The sequence below is a fragment of the Podarcis cretensis genome, assembly GCF_951804945.1.
Source record: "Podarcis cretensis genome assembly, chromosome: 12".
In the NCBI taxonomy this organism is placed as follows: Eukaryota; Metazoa; Chordata; class Lepidosauria; order Squamata; family Lacertidae; genus Podarcis; species Podarcis cretensis.
In genome coordinates, this window is record NC_137181.1 from 35,712,816 (window position 1) to 35,731,419 (window position 18,604).

The 18,604-nt window shown below is 38.7% G+C and overlaps 1 protein-coding gene across 10 annotated transcripts in view; it reads right to left on the minus strand.

Moving 5' to 3' along the window:
- HYCC1 (hyccin PI4KA lipid kinase complex subunit 1) overlaps positions 1 to 18,604 on the minus strand; it is a 45,362-nt gene that overhangs the window by 14,182 nt on the left and 12,576 nt on the right. For 8 of the 10 annotated variants that reach the window (XR_013832206.1, XM_079947919.1, XM_079947916.1 and 5 more), the window contains exons 2-7: positions 7,136 to 7,215; positions 5,735 to 5,836; positions 4,951 to 5,130; positions 2,449 to 2,529; positions 1,027 to 1,142; positions 712 to 807 (exon numbers count right to left, since the gene is read on the minus strand). Coding sequence is in view for 9 of the 10 variants with exons in the window: in XM_079947919.1 (XP_079804045.1) it covers positions 712 to 807; positions 1,027 to 1,142; positions 2,449 to 2,529; positions 4,951 to 5,130; positions 5,735 to 5,836; positions 7,136 to 7,186 (626 nt within the window). In the remaining variant the exon portion in view is untranslated. Of the gene's footprint in view, positions 1 to 711; positions 808 to 1,026; positions 1,143 to 2,448; positions 2,530 to 4,950; positions 5,131 to 5,734; positions 5,837 to 7,135; positions 7,216 to 11,928; positions 12,042 to 17,734; positions 18,417 to 18,604 lie in introns of those variants that run through there. The other 2 variants (XM_079947917.1, XM_079947918.1) reach the window with 2 other exon arrangements.

Sequence of the window (18,604 nt, forward strand, 5' to 3'; positions counted from 1 at the left end):
AGTTGTTATGTTGAAAAGTATAAAAGAATCCTGAAATGCATGTTATTTTTTTAGGTCAAATAAGAGTGCATCTAACTAGCCAATTCCATCTTTTCAGAGTTGTCTCCTACAAACCAAAACATTGCTCTTATCTGGTCAAATTTCTATTAAATCAAGTTCAATTAGCAATCCAGCTCATAAAAGATTCCAACAGGATTCCTGAAGAGCTTTGCCTTGGATACAATAGACTGACAAACCAGTTAATTAAACTTAGGAATTTGAGTGTACATCTGACTGATTCAGGGTGGGGAATTGTTTGGACTCCATGGGGCAGATCCTTATTAGGATTAGCCTTATGGGCTAAATGTGACGAGCAGGGTCGCCTACCTCTCAGTAATATGACTTCCCCTACAGGGAGCTTTCTTGCATACCCATTCTTCTTTTACACTGGCCAAATGTGGAGAGACAGCGATCCTGCTTAGGGCTGGGTTCCAAAAGTACTGTTTGAAGCACCTGCCCTCCTCTTTTAGATTACTGTTTTCCATGTACCAAGGAGCCTGTGTGTTTCACCTAAGAATGGTGACAAACCTGCATAACAGCTGGCTTATGCATTTCCAGAAATGAAAAATCACCCACTGGAGTTTTAACTTGTACCAAGCTCTACAGATTGGAACAGACACCATAGGATTACAATTTTAAAATACTATTCTCAGTTCAACCAAGAAAGCTTACCTTGAGCAGATTTGACATAAAGATTGAAGAGAAACTGCAGGCATATAGCTTAAGGCAGCATTGTAACGCAACAAAAGGAATGTCAATACTTCAAACCTATGAACAAATAAAGAATTCTCATTCATTGAAGAAATACACATGGCTTGATACACACACATTATGAACTGTTAACAAGAACATACTACTAACATATAAACTATACTATTAAAAGTTCTGTTAAGTGTGGGATATGAAGATAACATGGAAGGATAGTTGATAAGTGGCCAAGTGTGGTTTTTTTTGTCTAAGACTGAAAGCAACAGCATGCATTTTTACCTGTTTTGTGCTGTTAACATCTCTCTCTGCAAATGAGGTCCGCTATACACAACCCTGGATAAGCCATGCTGAGATAGAGCACCCTCAGTAAGAGCCATTGACCCAATACTGGAAGGCTAAGAAAAACAGATACTTGAATACATCACTAAGAACAGCAGTACTGAATTTAAAAAAAGCACAAACAAACTAAAATAGACAGTTGATTGTAGACAAACATAAAAGTATAAAATTTAACTGAAGGTTACATGGTAAGCAGTACAGGGGAAAAGGCCACTAAAATATAGTACAGAAGATTCATTGTGCCACTTCAATAGTAACTTAAGAGTGGTAACAAGATCAGTTTACTGGCACAGGTGGGTTAGAAAGGGGAGCTGAACTCTTCCCTGTGCAATTCCAAGTGAAACTATTTTTAAAAAGAGCTAGTGACCTCTTAACAGGAGTTTTCTCTGATATTGGAGCCTCATCAGGAGAAAACCAGCTAAAACATGGGGGCGGGGTAGGCTCAGTTCCTGCCTTCAGCCCAACTTGTGCTATGTTTCCAATTTCCCTTGCAGCTAGGGATTTGGCAACAGACCTAACTTTGCAAGAGGGTCTGTTGCTATCATGTGTCCTTATACTTCAGTGCTAAATGTTTCGCTGAAACACATCAAATTTTTTGGTTATCACAGTTTTCATCCACTTAAACTCTAACCAACAACAGACATTTTATTCTCATTTTATCTTCAGCTTTATTATTCCACTGACCAATCTAATGTAAAATATTTCATAATTTTAAATAAGTTAGGTTCTACATCAGGCATTGGCAAACTTGGCCCTCCAGCTGTTTTGGGACTACAACTCCCATCATCCATAGCTAACAGGACCAATGGTCAGGGATGATGGGAACTGTAGTCTCAAAACATATGGCGGGCCGAGTTTGCCTATGCCTGTTCTACATAGTTACACCTGAAACTCATTAGAACTTTAGCCATGACAATACTTCTCAGATAATTTAAATGCAACATTATATATTCTAGAACACTGAAGCCCATCATATTTTACTTCAAATATTTCACATTAAGGATACTTTTAGAACAGTCTTTCCCAAACTGATCCCCACCCCCAATGTTTTGTAGTAGAGCTCTCATCATCCCTGACCACTGGCCATTTCCCCCTGGGGCTGATGCGGGACAATTTAAACACCTGGAGGGCATAGGACAATAAATTAATCAGCATGCGAAACCCAGGAACTCTCGTGTTCATCCTTGCCCTAATCACTTGAGCCTTTGTAAGAAACAGCAACTAGTTGCACTACCAGCAGACTTTTAAAACAAAAATATTTATCCTTAAGATGACAAAATCAAGGCCAGATGACATTCATGCAAGGGAGGCTACAACAAAACTACACACACATATGGAAACAGAAGTGTCTATTAAACTTACTTCATGATATATGGAAGGTTTGGATAAGGATGGAATTGTAAAACTTAATACCCTACTGTGCCCCTCTTTGTCAACTATTTCCTGTAAGGTATAAAAGAAAGTTATGTCATATAATGAAAAATATATGGAAGTTCATTTAGATTAGAAATCACTTGAGCAACTGCAAGAGTAGGGCATGAACTTCCCATCCTTCATTAGCTCTTTAATTATGCCCAAAGCTACTAAATGGATGCACATGTGAACACTTGAATTTACAAGATGATGTATGTGGAAATCCAGCATCATCTTATTCTTAACATCTAGGATTTCCTAATCAAAAAGCATCTGACAGCCAGTGGCGTAGCGTGGGGGGTGCAGGGGGGGCCGGCCGCACCGGGCGCAACATCTGGGGGTTAGGGTTGGGGGGCGCAAATCCACGGGTTAGGGGGCGCAAATCCAAGGGTTAGGGGGCACAAATGACTTGCCTTGCCCCGGGTGCTGACAACCCACGCTACGCCACTGCTGACAGCTGACATATTAGAAGTTTTACTCAAGTGGAAATATTTACTAAGTCTAATCTTGCTCAATATGTTTGAATCATAGAATAGAATCATAGAATCATAGAGTTGGAAGAGACCACAAGGGCCATCGAGTCCAACCCCCTGCCAAGCAGGAAACACCATCAGAGCACTCCTGACATATGGTTGTCAAGCCTCTGCTTAAAGACCTCCAAAGAAGGAGACTCCACCACACACCTTGGCAGCAAATTCCACTGTCGAACAGTGGAACAGTTTGCGTCTTTAGAGTCCTGAATAAATCTTATGGGTCATATCTAATAGCATACACCAGTTAATGGAAAGTTCTCTTGATCCAGCAGAGATTTCTATCACAAGGAACAGAGAAGGAAAACTATTTATCATTAATGGCTGATAGTCACACTCATTTTTATAGGTTCTGAAAGTCACATAGCACCGTGACTCAGCCATCTCTTAAATTGCTTGACTTTGGGGGCTCCCTTGACAGACCCTTGATTATTCTGATCTCTCTGTCCTCAAGGTATATAAACTTACCCCCAAGATGAACACAATGCATTTTGCAAAGTAGACTCTGTTTATTATTATATGAGACTACTGCTTTAAGTACAGATAGAAAACTGAGAAATGAGTTTCCTTTATGCCTCCATCAAAATCAAGACATTCCACATTTAAACGCCAATTCTGAGCTTAATACAGAAAAAGTAATTACAGTGGTGCCCCGCAAGACGAATGCCTCGCAAGACGGAAAACTCGCTAGACGAAAGAGTTTTCCGTTTTGGAGGTGCTTCGCAAAACGAATTTCCTATGGGCTTGCTTCGCAAGACGAAAATGTCTTGCGAGTTCCTGCGGATTTTTTCCCCTTCCCCCCCTTTTTCTAAGCCGCTAAGCCACTTATCCGCTAAGCCGCTAAAAGCCGCTAAACCGCTAATAGCGCTAATCCACTAAGTCGTCAATGGGCTTGCTTCGCAAGACGAAAAAACCGCTAGACGAAGAGACTCGCGGAACGGATTCTTTTCGTCTTGCGAGGCACCACTGTACCATGGTTATAAATTCAGGTAGATAGCCATTAACTGTATCAGCTAATCACATTCTTTTCATTAGTATGCTTATGCATATTAACCAGAGTACAGAAATGGAAATGCCTTCCCAGAATACAGACCATGTTTGTCTCTCCCACCCCCTCCAAAGACACAGAGTAGAGCCAAGGAAAGTTTAGGAAAGGCACATTGTTAATCTGTTGCTCCACTATCTTGTAATAGAAAGCAAGACAATGCTTTGTAGTCTCTCTCACCCACCCACTTTGCCCTTCCTCCCAATGTCTTTCACTTTCAAACAGAAGAAAAGAGTGTTGGGAATTCTACAGCAAAGAGCAGATCCTCCACATACTTTCTTCCCCCACTCCAATATCAGATGTACTTTGGATTGCTTCCTGCTGCAGCAACCCCCCACTCATTTTCCCACCAATATCTCACATACCACATCAGGAGATACTGAGGGATGGGTGGAGAGAGACTATAGAAGGAAGCAGGGAACCTACTTCCAACCCTGTTTTCCTTTTAGAATAATACACAGCCCATTTTATCATGCAACTCTCCCAAATATTTAGTCAGAGGGACGCTCCAGGGAGGAGTTATCCTACTACTATCACAATGAGCTTAGAAGGTAAACATGTGATATGAAGAATGCCTACTGATGAATGCCACATAGCTCAACTGTTTTAAAACAGCTTCCTTATCCCACTATGCTAAAGCTACAGAATACAATTGCTAAATCCAACTAATGTCAATACAGAGAATACCAAACCAGAGCAAGTTAATATTCCAGATTTTTGGCTTGTTTTCTGACAAAACCACACGATCATTTCTGCTAATAGCAGTGTGTCACAGAGATTTAGATCTAACTGGTTAAGAGGCCCCCGGGACATTACACTGTAATTTGCACTTTATCCCAAGAGAGAATAATTAATTTCTCAAGTGTGAATACAAACCAAGTTATAAACTCCTAAGAGAAGTGCTTCTATGCAGCCACTGCTTTGTAGGTCCTTACTGGCAGAAACAGCAAGATAGCACCATATCAGTTCTGGAAGAAACTGCAGTGTGAACTGAAGCAGAAGTTCCTCACCACTACGATAAAATTCAAACAGCTGATGACAGACTGGTTCTAGCAGCTGAAACAAAATCAAACATTAAATATTTTGTTAGTGGATTAACACATCAGTATGCATTTCTACACTTTTTAAAGAAGCAAAATTTATCAATTCTTAAAAGAAACAGTATTGTATTGTAAATGTCAAATTAGTATGCCCCATTCTCCCCTTATGCCATACTCAATCGGAGCTGCTCTTTCATCACCACAGAAGAGAGAAATAGGCACACTGTGAATTTCTGTCTTTGATCAGAAATGCAGCAGGGAAAGAAAACAGTTAAAACTCTCTCCCAAAATTCCAATAATTATCTAATTATTGATACATTTAATTTCATATCTAGTTTGGCTCTCAGCTGAAAAGGGTACTCTTTAAAATCAGATTTCCAGTCTTAGCAGCGCCACAGAAAAGTTGAAATATACAAAGGTAGTATCTACAGAAAGTCAAAACAAGAGGTTTAAAGCAGGGTCTCATAAAGAAGAGGACAATGTTTAGTGCTCTGTGTTGTTCTTACTTCTGCTCACCCTGCCCACTTCTTAAGAACTTAGTGCTGCAGTGAAACAGCATGCACCATTTATTCTCAACTGTTCTCCCAACCCCAGTTATAATTCTGTACACATTTACCTACCTCACTTTGTGGATCCTGAATAACTTTATAAAGAGATGAAACCAGAGAACTCTTGTCTTTCAGATTTTTAGCATAGCTTGGTATAGATGCTTCTGGCACTGTCTAACACAAAACATTTTATGACACAGTAAGCCAATATATAAGTTTATTTGCAATTAAGATATTTATTTCCCCTTCTTCATATGAAGTATTCATCCTATTTTTTCAGGCTGTATTTTTCTTGGGGGCAAATGTACCTCATAAAAAAATTATTTATTAAATTTGTATACCACCCTTCAGCTGAAGATCATAGGGCAGTTCACAACATGAAAATACAAAATGAGGACACAAAATATATACTGGTAATAAAACAAACAGACCAATAACCTCCCTCCCACAAACTCATTTAAAAGGGGACAGAATTTTAATCAGTCCAAGCCAAAGACCTGGTTAAAGAGAAACGTTTTGCCTGGCACCTAAACTTATGTAAAGGTAGCCATTCATATACATAGAAAAAAGGGGAAAGTAGAAAATGGGGAATAGAGGGAGTGTTTGAAGGACAATGTTCTTGCAAGAAAGGGTGCATGTATGCCTTTTGGTGGTGATATGGGACAAAAAGAAAGTATGAATGGTAATGCTGCAAAGAAGCGTAAATTAGATAGGAGAGATTTTATTTATCTGTTTCAGAAACTTTATATGCCACTTGATTGAGGTACAAAAGTGGTCTACAAAGAGAATAAAACAACAAAAGTATTGGTAGAAAGAAGTTAAAACTATTATATAAACATTTGAAAAAAATGAGGGGGGGGGACGGGAAATCAGCAATAAACTAAAAACAATCAAACCACACATAAACATGCCACATTATCTGGGTAGGCTTGTCTAAACAAAAAATATTTTTAGCAGGAGCTAAAAAGAGTACAGTGAGGGTGCCTGCCTGGTATCAATAGGCTAGGAGATCCAAAATGTAAGTGCTGCCACATTAAAATATTGATTTCTTATGAATGCAGAACGGGTATTATGTGGCACCTATAACAGTTACAGTTCCGCAGGTCAAAGTAGTCGAGTGGACATATATGGGGTAAGATGATATTGTAAGTAACTAGTCTGAAGTTGTTAAGGGCATTATATACTGTACTATGAGTAACATCTTGAACCTGGCCCTGTACCCAGATTGACAACCTGTAAAGATCTCTGAGCATAGGTATTAAGTGCTGACAAGGTCTTGGGTTTCTGATAGGTATGACCCCCATGATGCCATTCTGTGAAGGATTCTATAAGACTTTCAAAATAGCTAATGTGTCCACAATATCCAAAAGGTTTGGGATCTCTGCTCTACACTATACTGGCTCTACTACTATGGATAATTGCTAGCATTTAATTCTTGAAAATGAACATTTATTTTTGGGAACCATATATTACCTTGTATTCCGATAACCATTCTTCTACGATCCCTTTGTCCACTGCCAACATCTTCCAACATCTGTTCTGTAATCTTCAGCCTTAAGATTTGGAGCAAAAAGTTTAACTATTATGCAGTACACTTGTTTTCTGCAAAAGTGGAATCACTAAGGAGTAGATATATAGCCTTTTGATGCAACCGTTTCCATAGCTATGCAACTCCTTTTTTATCTTAAACGCTGGAGTGTTAAGAAGAGGGGGAAACCTATATTTTACTGAAGACCAGCAGATGTTCAGACTATACACATCTTCTCTGAAACCTTTGGATGTATATGAAAGCATGTCTCAACTTCTATATGCTAAGATATGGAAATGAATATATTCCTCTCAAATGTAAGTCTGCTGAAGTAGAATTAGTGGTGTAATATTTTCATTTCAATATTTTTCCAGAATCTTTTTTTGGAAGGGGAGTCATGAGACACCATCAACTCTGCCCCTCAAACTAGCAAGAGTAGCCAAGTATCAGCACACCAGATTTCACACAATACATTTTCAATTATGTTGACAGATAGGGAAGACTGCCACCATTTTTTTATTTCTATCCACAAAAGGACAAGCTAGGATTCTCAGTATCACTGGTTACATGGGAAAAACACAGATTTATAGCCATATAATGTCCACATGTATGAAATTACTTAACAGAAATTACCGGTAGTGGGGGGAAGCCCGTAAGATTCGAAGAAGATGTGTAGTGTAAAGTACAATTACCAAACAATTACCTCTGTTAAAGCTTTTGGAACCCAGTTCAACCAAACATTTTAGTGCTGAGTTTAAGGTACAACACACTCCATATATTTAAAGCACTGTCCCCCACAAGAAACTTGGGAACTATAGCTTGTTATGGGTGCTGGGAATTGTAGCTCCCTGTGAGGTAAACTACAGTTCTTATGACTTTTTGGTGAGGGAATATACTTAAAACATATGGAGTATAAGCAGCCCCAGGGCACTCAACATGCATAATCATTCATCTAAGTACTACTTCTTGGCTAACTTTATTTTCATGAAGGCATGTAATGAAATCTGGAAGGTGGAATATATATTGTTTCCCTTAGAACTGAAGACAGCCACAGCAATAGAATTTGTCTGAAGAAACAACCTAACACTTTCCTCTTTGCTGTCTTTGGTTGCATAGGAAACCTTGACATCAGGTTGTTAGATTCAGTGGAGAGGCACGTAAAGAGCAATGAAGGCCACTTGATTAAGGCCTTTTTACTTTGTACAAACACAGATAATATCTTAGACAGTAAATGAAAATGTGAGCTTTAGGAATACTGAAGAAATAAATAAAACCAGACTCAGAATCAACTTTGTAGGAGATCTGGACATGGACATCAACTGACCCCAAGAGTCATGCCTGATGACTTTACAGGCTGCTTTCTTAACTTTTCCCATAAGTCCCAACCCCAGTTCATGAAAAATATAAAATTCATAGCACCAAATAGCAACAAACAACAAAAGTATCTAACTAATCGGGGTCCATTTGTTCAAATTATTCTAGTTGCAGAGTCGGGGGAGGGAGGGGGGAAAGGAGAAATGACAGCATGAATTTCCAGAAGCCTAAGATGCATTAGCTCTGAGTTGTTCAGGAAAGCACAAGAAACCAAGAACTCTTGTCTGGAGTATATTTATAACTGCAGAGAAATGTGACTCATTCAGGAACACTAAATACTCTTTAGAATGCTTTTTCTATTATGGAAAATGGTGTTTAATAAATATGAGAACTGAAACTATTTCAGCCTTATCTAGTAGCTTCTTGGAATGTTCTATACATTCCTATTCTTCTTCTGGTATATAGTTACAAAGGCTCAAAGCAACTTAAAAAGCCATAATGCACATCCCTTTGTCAAAAGATGAAGGAAAGAGAAAATGTGTCTCTCCAAGTAGCTCATTATAATGTGGTTTATAAAGAGTATGAGTCATCCAACCAAGACCTTTTCAAGAAAATAACAGAGTATTATTTAAAGCAGAATGCTTTTGTTGTGCAATTGTGATGTCAACATACTACTTTTGGTCAATTTCACAAGTTCAGATCTATAGCAATTAGGAGAGAAAAATAGAACTAATCAATTTTCATGTACATGTTATTAGGTAGTCACACAGACTTTACCTCCATAGGAAGTCCTGAATGTGAACAGGAAATTGCTTATCCCTGCTGATATGCTCGGCAATACTAAAGTTTTAGTGTATTTATGGTACTATTTTTTCTGAATTACTCCATAGCTTTTCCTATTATTTATTTAAACTAGACCAATGCAGCACCATGTTAAATAATGATATATATAATCTCATGCATGGAATCATGCTGAAAAAAATCATTTGCATGTTCATTTATATTATATGATTTGTCATCTATCAATTTACAATTGTAACAGCTGTGTGTCAGCCAAAATACTTTTCTTTTCCACATTTATCATTCCTTATAAAGTCAAGCCAAATCAAATCCACTCCATTGCGCTGTTTTTGAAATATATAAAGTAGACATACACAAAAAATAGTTCCACAGCACTCTATAGGCTCTGCTGTGAAACTGAAGATAAGCCAACCAAATTTGAAGGCAAACATTCTTGGTTCCTCAGAAATGCTAACAATAGCAAACTGATTATTCTATATCAAAGAAGTCTGGTTTGCTTAATAGTAGAAACTGTAACAAATGTGAACAGATTAACAAATATTGATGAAAGATCAAGCTGAGACTCTCCAATATAACTCCACTGAAATTTATCTGAGATACATATTTTTTTAAAAAATACTTACTTACTTTGAAATGTTACATTAATTTGGTACCGATGCAAGACATATAACAAGATAAAGTGAAAGGCCTTGTCTTTCATTATAATGTTAAATTGCACTATTAATTTTATCAGATGAATTATTTATGAACAATCCACAATTAAAATGAAGTTCATACAGTGCAGAAGCAAACATCCATTCGGTGCCAACAGCAGGAAGTTACAAAACAGCATGGTTTTAGTTGCTTCAAGTCAGACTACTACATGCAGATTGAAACCAAGTGATATTTTTATTGAAAAGGTCAACTTTTTAAATTTAAAAAACATAGTGATATGTGATAGCTTATTTTATCTACCTAAGCCTATATCAAACAACTTTATGCTGTATTTGCTGGTAGACAGTTAATCTGTTTACTTGTCACAGTTTCAGTTAATGTTTGGCTGTTTTCTCACACTAAGCTGACTATACCATATTAATATTTGGAACACAGAATAAATCTATAGTAATAATTACCACCCATTTATTATTCAAAAACAACAAGACGACAGGAGCCTTAGCCTACTGAGACTACTGCTTTTATGCTCCTAGAGTTTATTCCAGACATCTTTATACACTTAGGAAATAATTTCTAAATAGTCCATCTACTCCAGCATCCTGTTTTCACACTTGCCAACCAGATGCCTAAGGGCAACTTTCAAGCAGAGTCTGAGCACAAGAGTATTCTTCCCTCCTGCAGTCTCCAGTACCTAGTATTTGGAAATGTTACTGCTTCAAGCTGTGGGGGCATAGCATTGCCATCATGGCTAGAAGCCATTGATGGTTTTTTCCATGAACTTGTCCAACACTCTTTTAATGCCATCTAAGTTGGTGGCCATCACTGCCTCCTGTAGCAGCAAGTTCTATAGTTTAAGCGCTGCGTGAATGTTTCAGTCATTTGAATCTTTATAGTAAAGTTTATTTCGAAAGAGTAATTTAAGACCACTTGCAGTCTTCCATGATTCTTGGGAGAAGTAAATCACCAACAGTCTTACAGAAGACTACATAGGTGATAGTGAGGTGCAACAGTGGAAAAAGAAGGGTTTAAGAAAAAGAAAGAGACATATAACCTCTGCTTAGTTCCCAAAACAGTTCTATTGTTTCAAACTGGCCAGCAAATAGGCAATAATTCTCCTAACTAGGTTAGAAGTTTGCTAAATGTAATAAGGATAGTGAATACTGCAGGGGAGAAAAGCTTTTCACCTTCATCTTGAAGAACTGTTTTACATATTAAATATTACTATGAAATTATGTAAAGATTCTCACCAACTGTTGAATATTGTAAGAAAAACAATATGACTAGTATAAAAAGGAAAACTGATAATTTTCAAAGGGTGCAACACAAAACTGAAGAGACATTTTTCGGAGATTTGAATCTTACCACATACATTCTTGAACTATGAGCAAACATGTAACAGTTTCAGAAAACCTATTCCAACTCCACCCTGATTTAATACTCTACAGTGCTCTCACAAACTGCACATCACAGAGCACAAGAATTATCATTTTATTGTCATTAAAATAGTGACTGACAGTCAAAGAAAACATATGAAAGCCAACTGCTTCATATGCTTGCAAAACAGCCTTATAATCTAAATGTTACCACATTTCAGAGGCATACAAAGGGCTTGTTTATAAAACAGCTCCTAAGAATGCTGATTCAAGAACAAAAAGCAGAAGTTGGGTGTGGTCAGCACCCTGTCATTTTGTACAATTTACAGCATACATTTTCAAGAATTATCAAGCCTATTTCCTTCATACTTCTAGTTTGAAAGGTTTTTCTATTGATTCAATTTTCACTTATGACTATAACTATCTGTATTCCTAATGGACTCTGAAGCACCATTAGGCAATTAGGCAAAGATCAGAACTATATTTTGTGAGGAACATGGCTTAGGAAGGGCAAATTATCCATGAGAGAAATTAGAAGTAAATTGAACCATCCAGATTCACAACTTATTCACCCAGAAAAAGTCTTAGTAAACTACTTGGCCAAATGTAGCTGTGCTCCAATGCAAACCTATACATGTCAACTTAAAAGACCTACTGAGTTAAATGGGGTTTACATCCAAATACACGTGTACCGAATTGTAACTTTCATCATTTGTGAATCTGAAAGTAAAATGGAAATATTCTCTACTTGGTCATTTGCAAGACAATAACATTCATCATACGTTTGTCAGTCACTTACAAACTTGTCATGAAGAAATAACAGAACAGAACTGAGCTCAGGATTTAGAAGGCCAAATACCTCATTGTCCCATGCACTCAGATTGGTCCCAGTGCTGGATTTACGTATAAGCTAAACAAGCTATAGCTTAGAGCCCCACTCTCTTGGGCCCCCCAAAAAATTTAAAGGAAAAAACAACCTGGATGTACATTTCCAATTGTGTTTCAGTCCAACAATTACTTTGAAATGGCCTTGGTTACCTACTAGGTCCATAAATTACCATATAGCATATATTCAACACAAAAAACAGTGACAATTTGTTGTTGACAAAGGACAGCTGGACATATAGGCCCCATTACCTTCAGTAGCTTAGGGCCTCATCAAACCTAAATCCGGCCCTGATTGGTCCTAGTGCTATCAGTGCTTCTATTTCAACACAGGAGGGAAATCCTTATACAGAACACAGGAATGCCGTGCAAAGAAGTGGAAAGAAATGACAGGGCAGTCAGCTTGCGCCATACTCAAGGTTTCTGCAACACAGCCCTATGCCAGCTAGAAAATGCAAGAAGCTTGCTTCTGGCTTTTAAAGGTAATCGGGCAGAGTAGTTTCTCTCAGGTCAACCACACAGGATGCACTCCAACTTAAGCTTCAACAGCTACAGGAGGGGAAAATAGGATTGGTCTAGTCCTCCACAAATAGAAATGCATCAATATAGGCACTTTTAAAGAAACTTTTAATTTTAAATAGGGTATTAAACATTAGCCTCCTACAGAAAAACAATGAAAATATGCATCACATGCTTTTGAAAGCTATAATGCATTACAAGAACTTAAGGAAATCGTTATTACATCTGCTCTTCGTCCACAATTTTAAAATGAGTTATGGATAGTACACCAACACCAGTGAACATTACATTAATATATACACATGGCTCACAGTGTAGTTTGGCATCATTGAGGAAACCTTCACGCATACGTGTATGTTTGTACAAGACCTTACTAGTACATACTTAAGAGAAGTAGAACAGAAACAACTATGCAAATGTAATTGGCAAAGCAAACCCTAGCATTTAACTGAGCCACCAGGAATACAATATTATGTGAAGGCAAAAGCTCACAAATATATGGTACCAGAATCTTGTATGTCAAATCTGTTTTTGTCCACATTAAATATTTAAAATATCAATAAAATGTGCTGCCATGCACTACAGAGATTAAATGTTCTTACACAGCTTTATAATGTTTATATAGTTTTATTTACATTTCTGCTTTGAATAGAATGTAGATTACTTCTAGCAGAGCAAATGTTTGACAACTGACTTTAGTGTTAATTTAATTATAATATTTAAAGTTTGTTCCTTTAATTCTGATCTTCCCAGTAGTAATTGTGAGATCTATGCATAATAAAATTCTTGAATACAAACTCCAAAAATGACATCATTTTGAGTCTTACATAGAAAAAAAATGTCACTGATAACTAAAGGATTATTTGTGGCATGCATGTAAAATACTAAATACAATAGCTGATTAAAGCTTTAAGATAATAAATATAGAGCAAAAAACTTGCATGTAATATTCTGGTTGTGTATTTAAGACTATACTGAATTAGCAAAACCTGTATGTTCTTTTCATGAAGAATAAAAATTCAGTGCAGGATCAAAGCATGACTGAAGACTGCAATATACAGTAGAACCTCTGGATGCGAACAGGATCCGTTCCGGAGCCCCGTTCGCATCTTGAAATGAATGCAACCCACGTCTGCGGGTCACGATTCGCTGCTTCTGCACATGAACGTGACGTCATTTTGAGCGTCTGCGCATGCACAAGCAGCGAAACCCGGAAGTAACGCGCTACGTTACTTCCGGGTCGCTGCGGAGCACAACCCGAAAATGCTCAACCTGAAGCTACTTCAACCTGAGGTATGAATGTAGAGCCAAGCAAACTAATTACAGCAACATTATGGTCTGTTTTCCAAAAGCAACCCTGCAAAGTTCTCCTGTGCGGTATTTAAATCTCCCTGGTGAGTCTTCCTGAAAGCAATTTTATTTTGTTTTAATGCACAAAAACACAGAGAAGGAAAATAAACCACATATATTATATATGCCATTGTCAAATGTTTCTTTTAAAGAGTCAACTTTCAGTACCAATAAAAGAAATCAAACTGTGTTCAAAACAAACAAAATAATCTGTATAAATACAGCCAAAGTCACTGCTTTAACGTATATTGTTAGTTTTACAAGCAGTAAAATGATAGCAGGCCTCATCCTCCGTGAGCTGGTGTCAGTAGGAAGATAACTCTGGAGGACAGAGAACAGAAACAGTAGGACAGTAGCTATTTCAAGATCAGCTATAGTAAGAGTTGCAAGAGTTGTACAAATATTGTTTAACTTGGGTCTCTTGTGTGGCATCATAAAGTTTGCAGCAATAAACATTACAAACTATTTAGACACACTCCAGTGAAATACATAGGACACTAATGGGTTTTGGGGATGCATTAAGAACTGTCTTCACATACTACAGTGAATAAAGAGATTACAGGACTGCATTATGCCTATTGGGCAAAGATAGGATCACTCTCAAATCCTAAACCAAGTAGAAGAATAAAAATAACCACTACAGTAGCAACATCCTTGCTCTGGAAGAGGCTGCTGGGGACAAGAGATAGAGGGAAAAGAGAAGGCAGAACAGGGACACACTGGTAGGGGAACATAAATTTTAAGAGGGATGCTAAGCTCCCTAGGGATTCTTCTCTAGCACCAGCCCTTGATGGTGTTTCACAGGCGTGGCTAATTTTTTTCTTTAAAAAGCAACATTCCCTTAGGAAAATCTGTTGGCAGGGATAGTGGTGGGTGGAGCCGGAGACAGAATTTCTAGTCCTATGCAGGTCTATTCAGGACTAAACCCTACTGGTTTCATGGGATGACTTTCAAATAAGTACTGTATACAGAAAATAATTTCTTTTAGCACAACAAACGCATAGGGCTACAGTTCTAGAAAAAAAGTGAAAGTGTGCCCCACACACACACACAATGCAAAAGCCTAAGAATTTCTTCTCACACTTTTCCCTGCCAAGCCATACAGTCAGGAAAAAAGTTTTAAAAAACAATTTAGCAATAAAATACTATTCCTTCCAACTGAATACAGTCCAAATGATTTTTCTTTTGCAAAACATTCTTTGTGATCAGTGGTCCCACAGCAGACTTCTGAAAGGGAACTATAGCTTTCATAAATCCACCTACCCACTGACCTACATATCTAGCTATCTCTTGCAGTTAGGAGCTCCTTCCTTCTCTCTGGCTGTGGCTTTTTCCATGGCAAAGGTGTTGTTTATAGCTGCTGCAACCCTTTCCTGTTGCTGGCTCCATTTGACAATTTCAACCCCAGTTTGAGCGAATGACTCAGAAAGCTTGTTGACTACAAATGTCAGTTGTTGTTATTATTATTTATTAAATTTCTAGGACTTGGTAACTACAAAGGTCAGTTGCTGCCCACCTGCCCATTAAACCATGGTGGCTTCTGACAAGGGAGGCAATCTGGACACTTCCAGACAGTATGTTTGTGCGCTGTGCATGAGACCAAGTGGACTTGGCAAGGCACAATTATAATAGCATTTGTACAACAAGCACCCTATGCTGATGGGTGCTACTAATGTTGGGCATTACATCTGTGCAATTATGTGATGATAAGTGGTGGTGTTGGAGTTTCCAGTGATACTATGGGCACATTTGTAGATGCATCTATACAATATTTTGTTTCTAGAATAGTTTTGGTGCTTTTGACTTTGCAGCTGGTGGCAATTGGAGACTCTATAGGTCCTTTTGCCACTAAAAAAAAGGTTTTAATTTTAGTAATTACATGAGGAATTTTAGTAATTACATCAGGATTGGGGGATATTTATTCCCTGGGGTGTCTCATATGACCTACCTTACATTGTGCCATGATCTTTAAAAACATACTTGGTTACTATGAGGACTGTAAAGGCATTCCATTCCCAAAGACTCTGAGGGCATTCTCTCAAGTGTTGTTTATTATTATTTTTAAATTGCATGGTACAATAATGTGGGTGCCATGGTAAGGACAGGGAGACCCAGCTTTAAACGATGGCTCATCAACAAAGCTACAAGAAATAATTCTCTCCCACTGAACTTGGTGGACAAAATGGGAGAGGGATAACTATGTATATTGGGGGGCACTGATGGATAGGCATATTGGTGCCTGTGGGCACCATGCTGGCAATCCCTGATGCACATCACTCCCAAGCACTTTGGAAAAAAGGTGGAATGTAATTAGTAATTCCTCCACTGCACAGTGGGAATATATGTACCAGAGGCAACAGATAAGCAGGAGCTACCCATGTAACTGTAAAATATAGTCAAGCTTATTCTATATAAGCTTATTCTCTGTAAGGAATACTGCACTGGCAGTGAAAAAAATAACAACTTCAAAGGGTCCATTTATAGTAAGCCCTTGTATATAAGAGGGCTACCATGATCAGTTACTATTAGGCAAATAGCCAACATCATAGTGAAATCTACTTCAATGAAATGTACTCCATAAATGCTGTTTCATTTTCTGTGTGTGACTGGACTGCATGTCAAGTGAATATGCAGTTTGGGTGCCAAAACAAGCAGCCATTAAAATAACTATATTCTGTCTGTCCACTCTACCCTTTTAATGAGTGTCAAAATATATTTCATCTGCATAGTCAATATAAATTTTAATGCAGAAACCCCCATGCCTGCATTAACAATTTGCATTTTTGATGTGTAAATTCCCTACAATGCATTCACAGGGCAAGCATTCGTATTTTCAAGATTGCACAAGGAGACAAAAAAGAACACTAATTTCTGCATCAGAGGTTTAAAGGTTTGTGTTAGAGGTTTAAAAATTGCAACACTAAATATGTGCCTGAACCTGTTAAGCAGATTGAAAAAAAAATCTACTGAGACAAATGATCTCAACTCCACAGCTACCTTCAATCACAACAGACTTAAGCAGATTTAAATGTAATAAAAGGATTACAGGAAGGTAGCCTATCTAATCAGAAGACAGCAACATCAGATTTTAAGTTATGATCTTCAAACAGCATGTAAAGTTTTAAGTACTTAAATAAAAATAAGAGTTCTTGAGCATAATTTCCAATAGTATTTGAGAAGTCAAGTTCTGACAGGAAAGAAACACTTTCCTTTTTATAGCAAGATTTTGAGATGCACGGCAGTGACCCCTAAAAGCAAAATAAGATGAAAGCAAATATATTAGTGAAAACAATAGGGACAGTCAGAGCAAGAATGTCTGTTAATGGTGATGAAATAGATGGTATGGCAGCAGTGCAACTTGTGTCTTACTGTCACTGAATGCTGTTCCATTACAAGGTAGATAGAACGTATTTCTACAGCATGCATATACAGTTATCCACTTTATTAATAATTGGGCTTTGAAAAATACCCTTACGGTTATTTCCACAGTTTTTGTTAGGCCTCCTTAGCAAAACAGCAAGTTGCAGACAATTTAACTTTCGAATGAAGATGTTCTCAGTGCCAGCTAGCTTTCACTGCCTATATACTAAAACTCTTTCATTTTTTTCCTTAATAACCAAAGATACCATCAACCAAATCTACACCCACCTCATTACTTTGGGGCTGCATGGATTCTGTGAGGGCAAAGCACTGTCAAACTACCTCGATGATCACACCCTTCTTCTTCTGCAACCCCATTTAGATATGCCAGCTAAGGATAACCCTTCAAGCAGTAGAGGAAGTGGGCTCTCTTCCGCAAAAGCTTATTCTACAATAAATGTGCCCGTCTTCAAAGTGCCACAAGACTGTCGGGTTTGGGGTTATTGTTTTTTGCTGCAACAGACTAACTCAGCCACCCGCTCTGGAAGTTCTGAGGACACTGGTCCCCCCCCCCCCCCCAGTTGCCTCTGCGTGGAAACGGCCAAAAAAAGACAGCAGCAGCAACAACAGCAACAAAAGAGTACTGTATTGTGGCTGGCACCTTAAAGGGTGTGTTTCGGTGCAAAGTGCTCGTGGTCTAAAGCCCCACTTTATCCGGCAGCCTTCCAAGGCGCCACGAGAATCCTTTTTGTTCTCGCCTGAGCACAACTAACACCCTCTGGAATGTGCAGAGCAAAAGGAGGCGGCGGCGGCGGCGGAGCTGCACGTTGACCCTGGCATGCCCCGCCATCCTCGGCTTGTTTACGCGGAGATCAGCCTCGTTGGTATTAATAGGGCTCCCTCTCGAGTCATTAAAGGAGCGGATTGCAGACAGAGCTCCGAGGACAGCCCCGGAGGCGCGAAGAGCCAACTATCCCCAGCCGAACCCCCCCCCCCCGACCGCAGCTAGCGGGCGTCGCGCCCCGCCACGGGACGGATACCCGCCGCCTCCCACAGTCCCGAGCAAGATGGAGGGGCGCCAGATGCCAAGCGGCCTCCCCCTCGTTTCTCACAGCGACCCGCCGCCGCCCACTCCGTGGCCGGCGCTTCCCCCGTTGT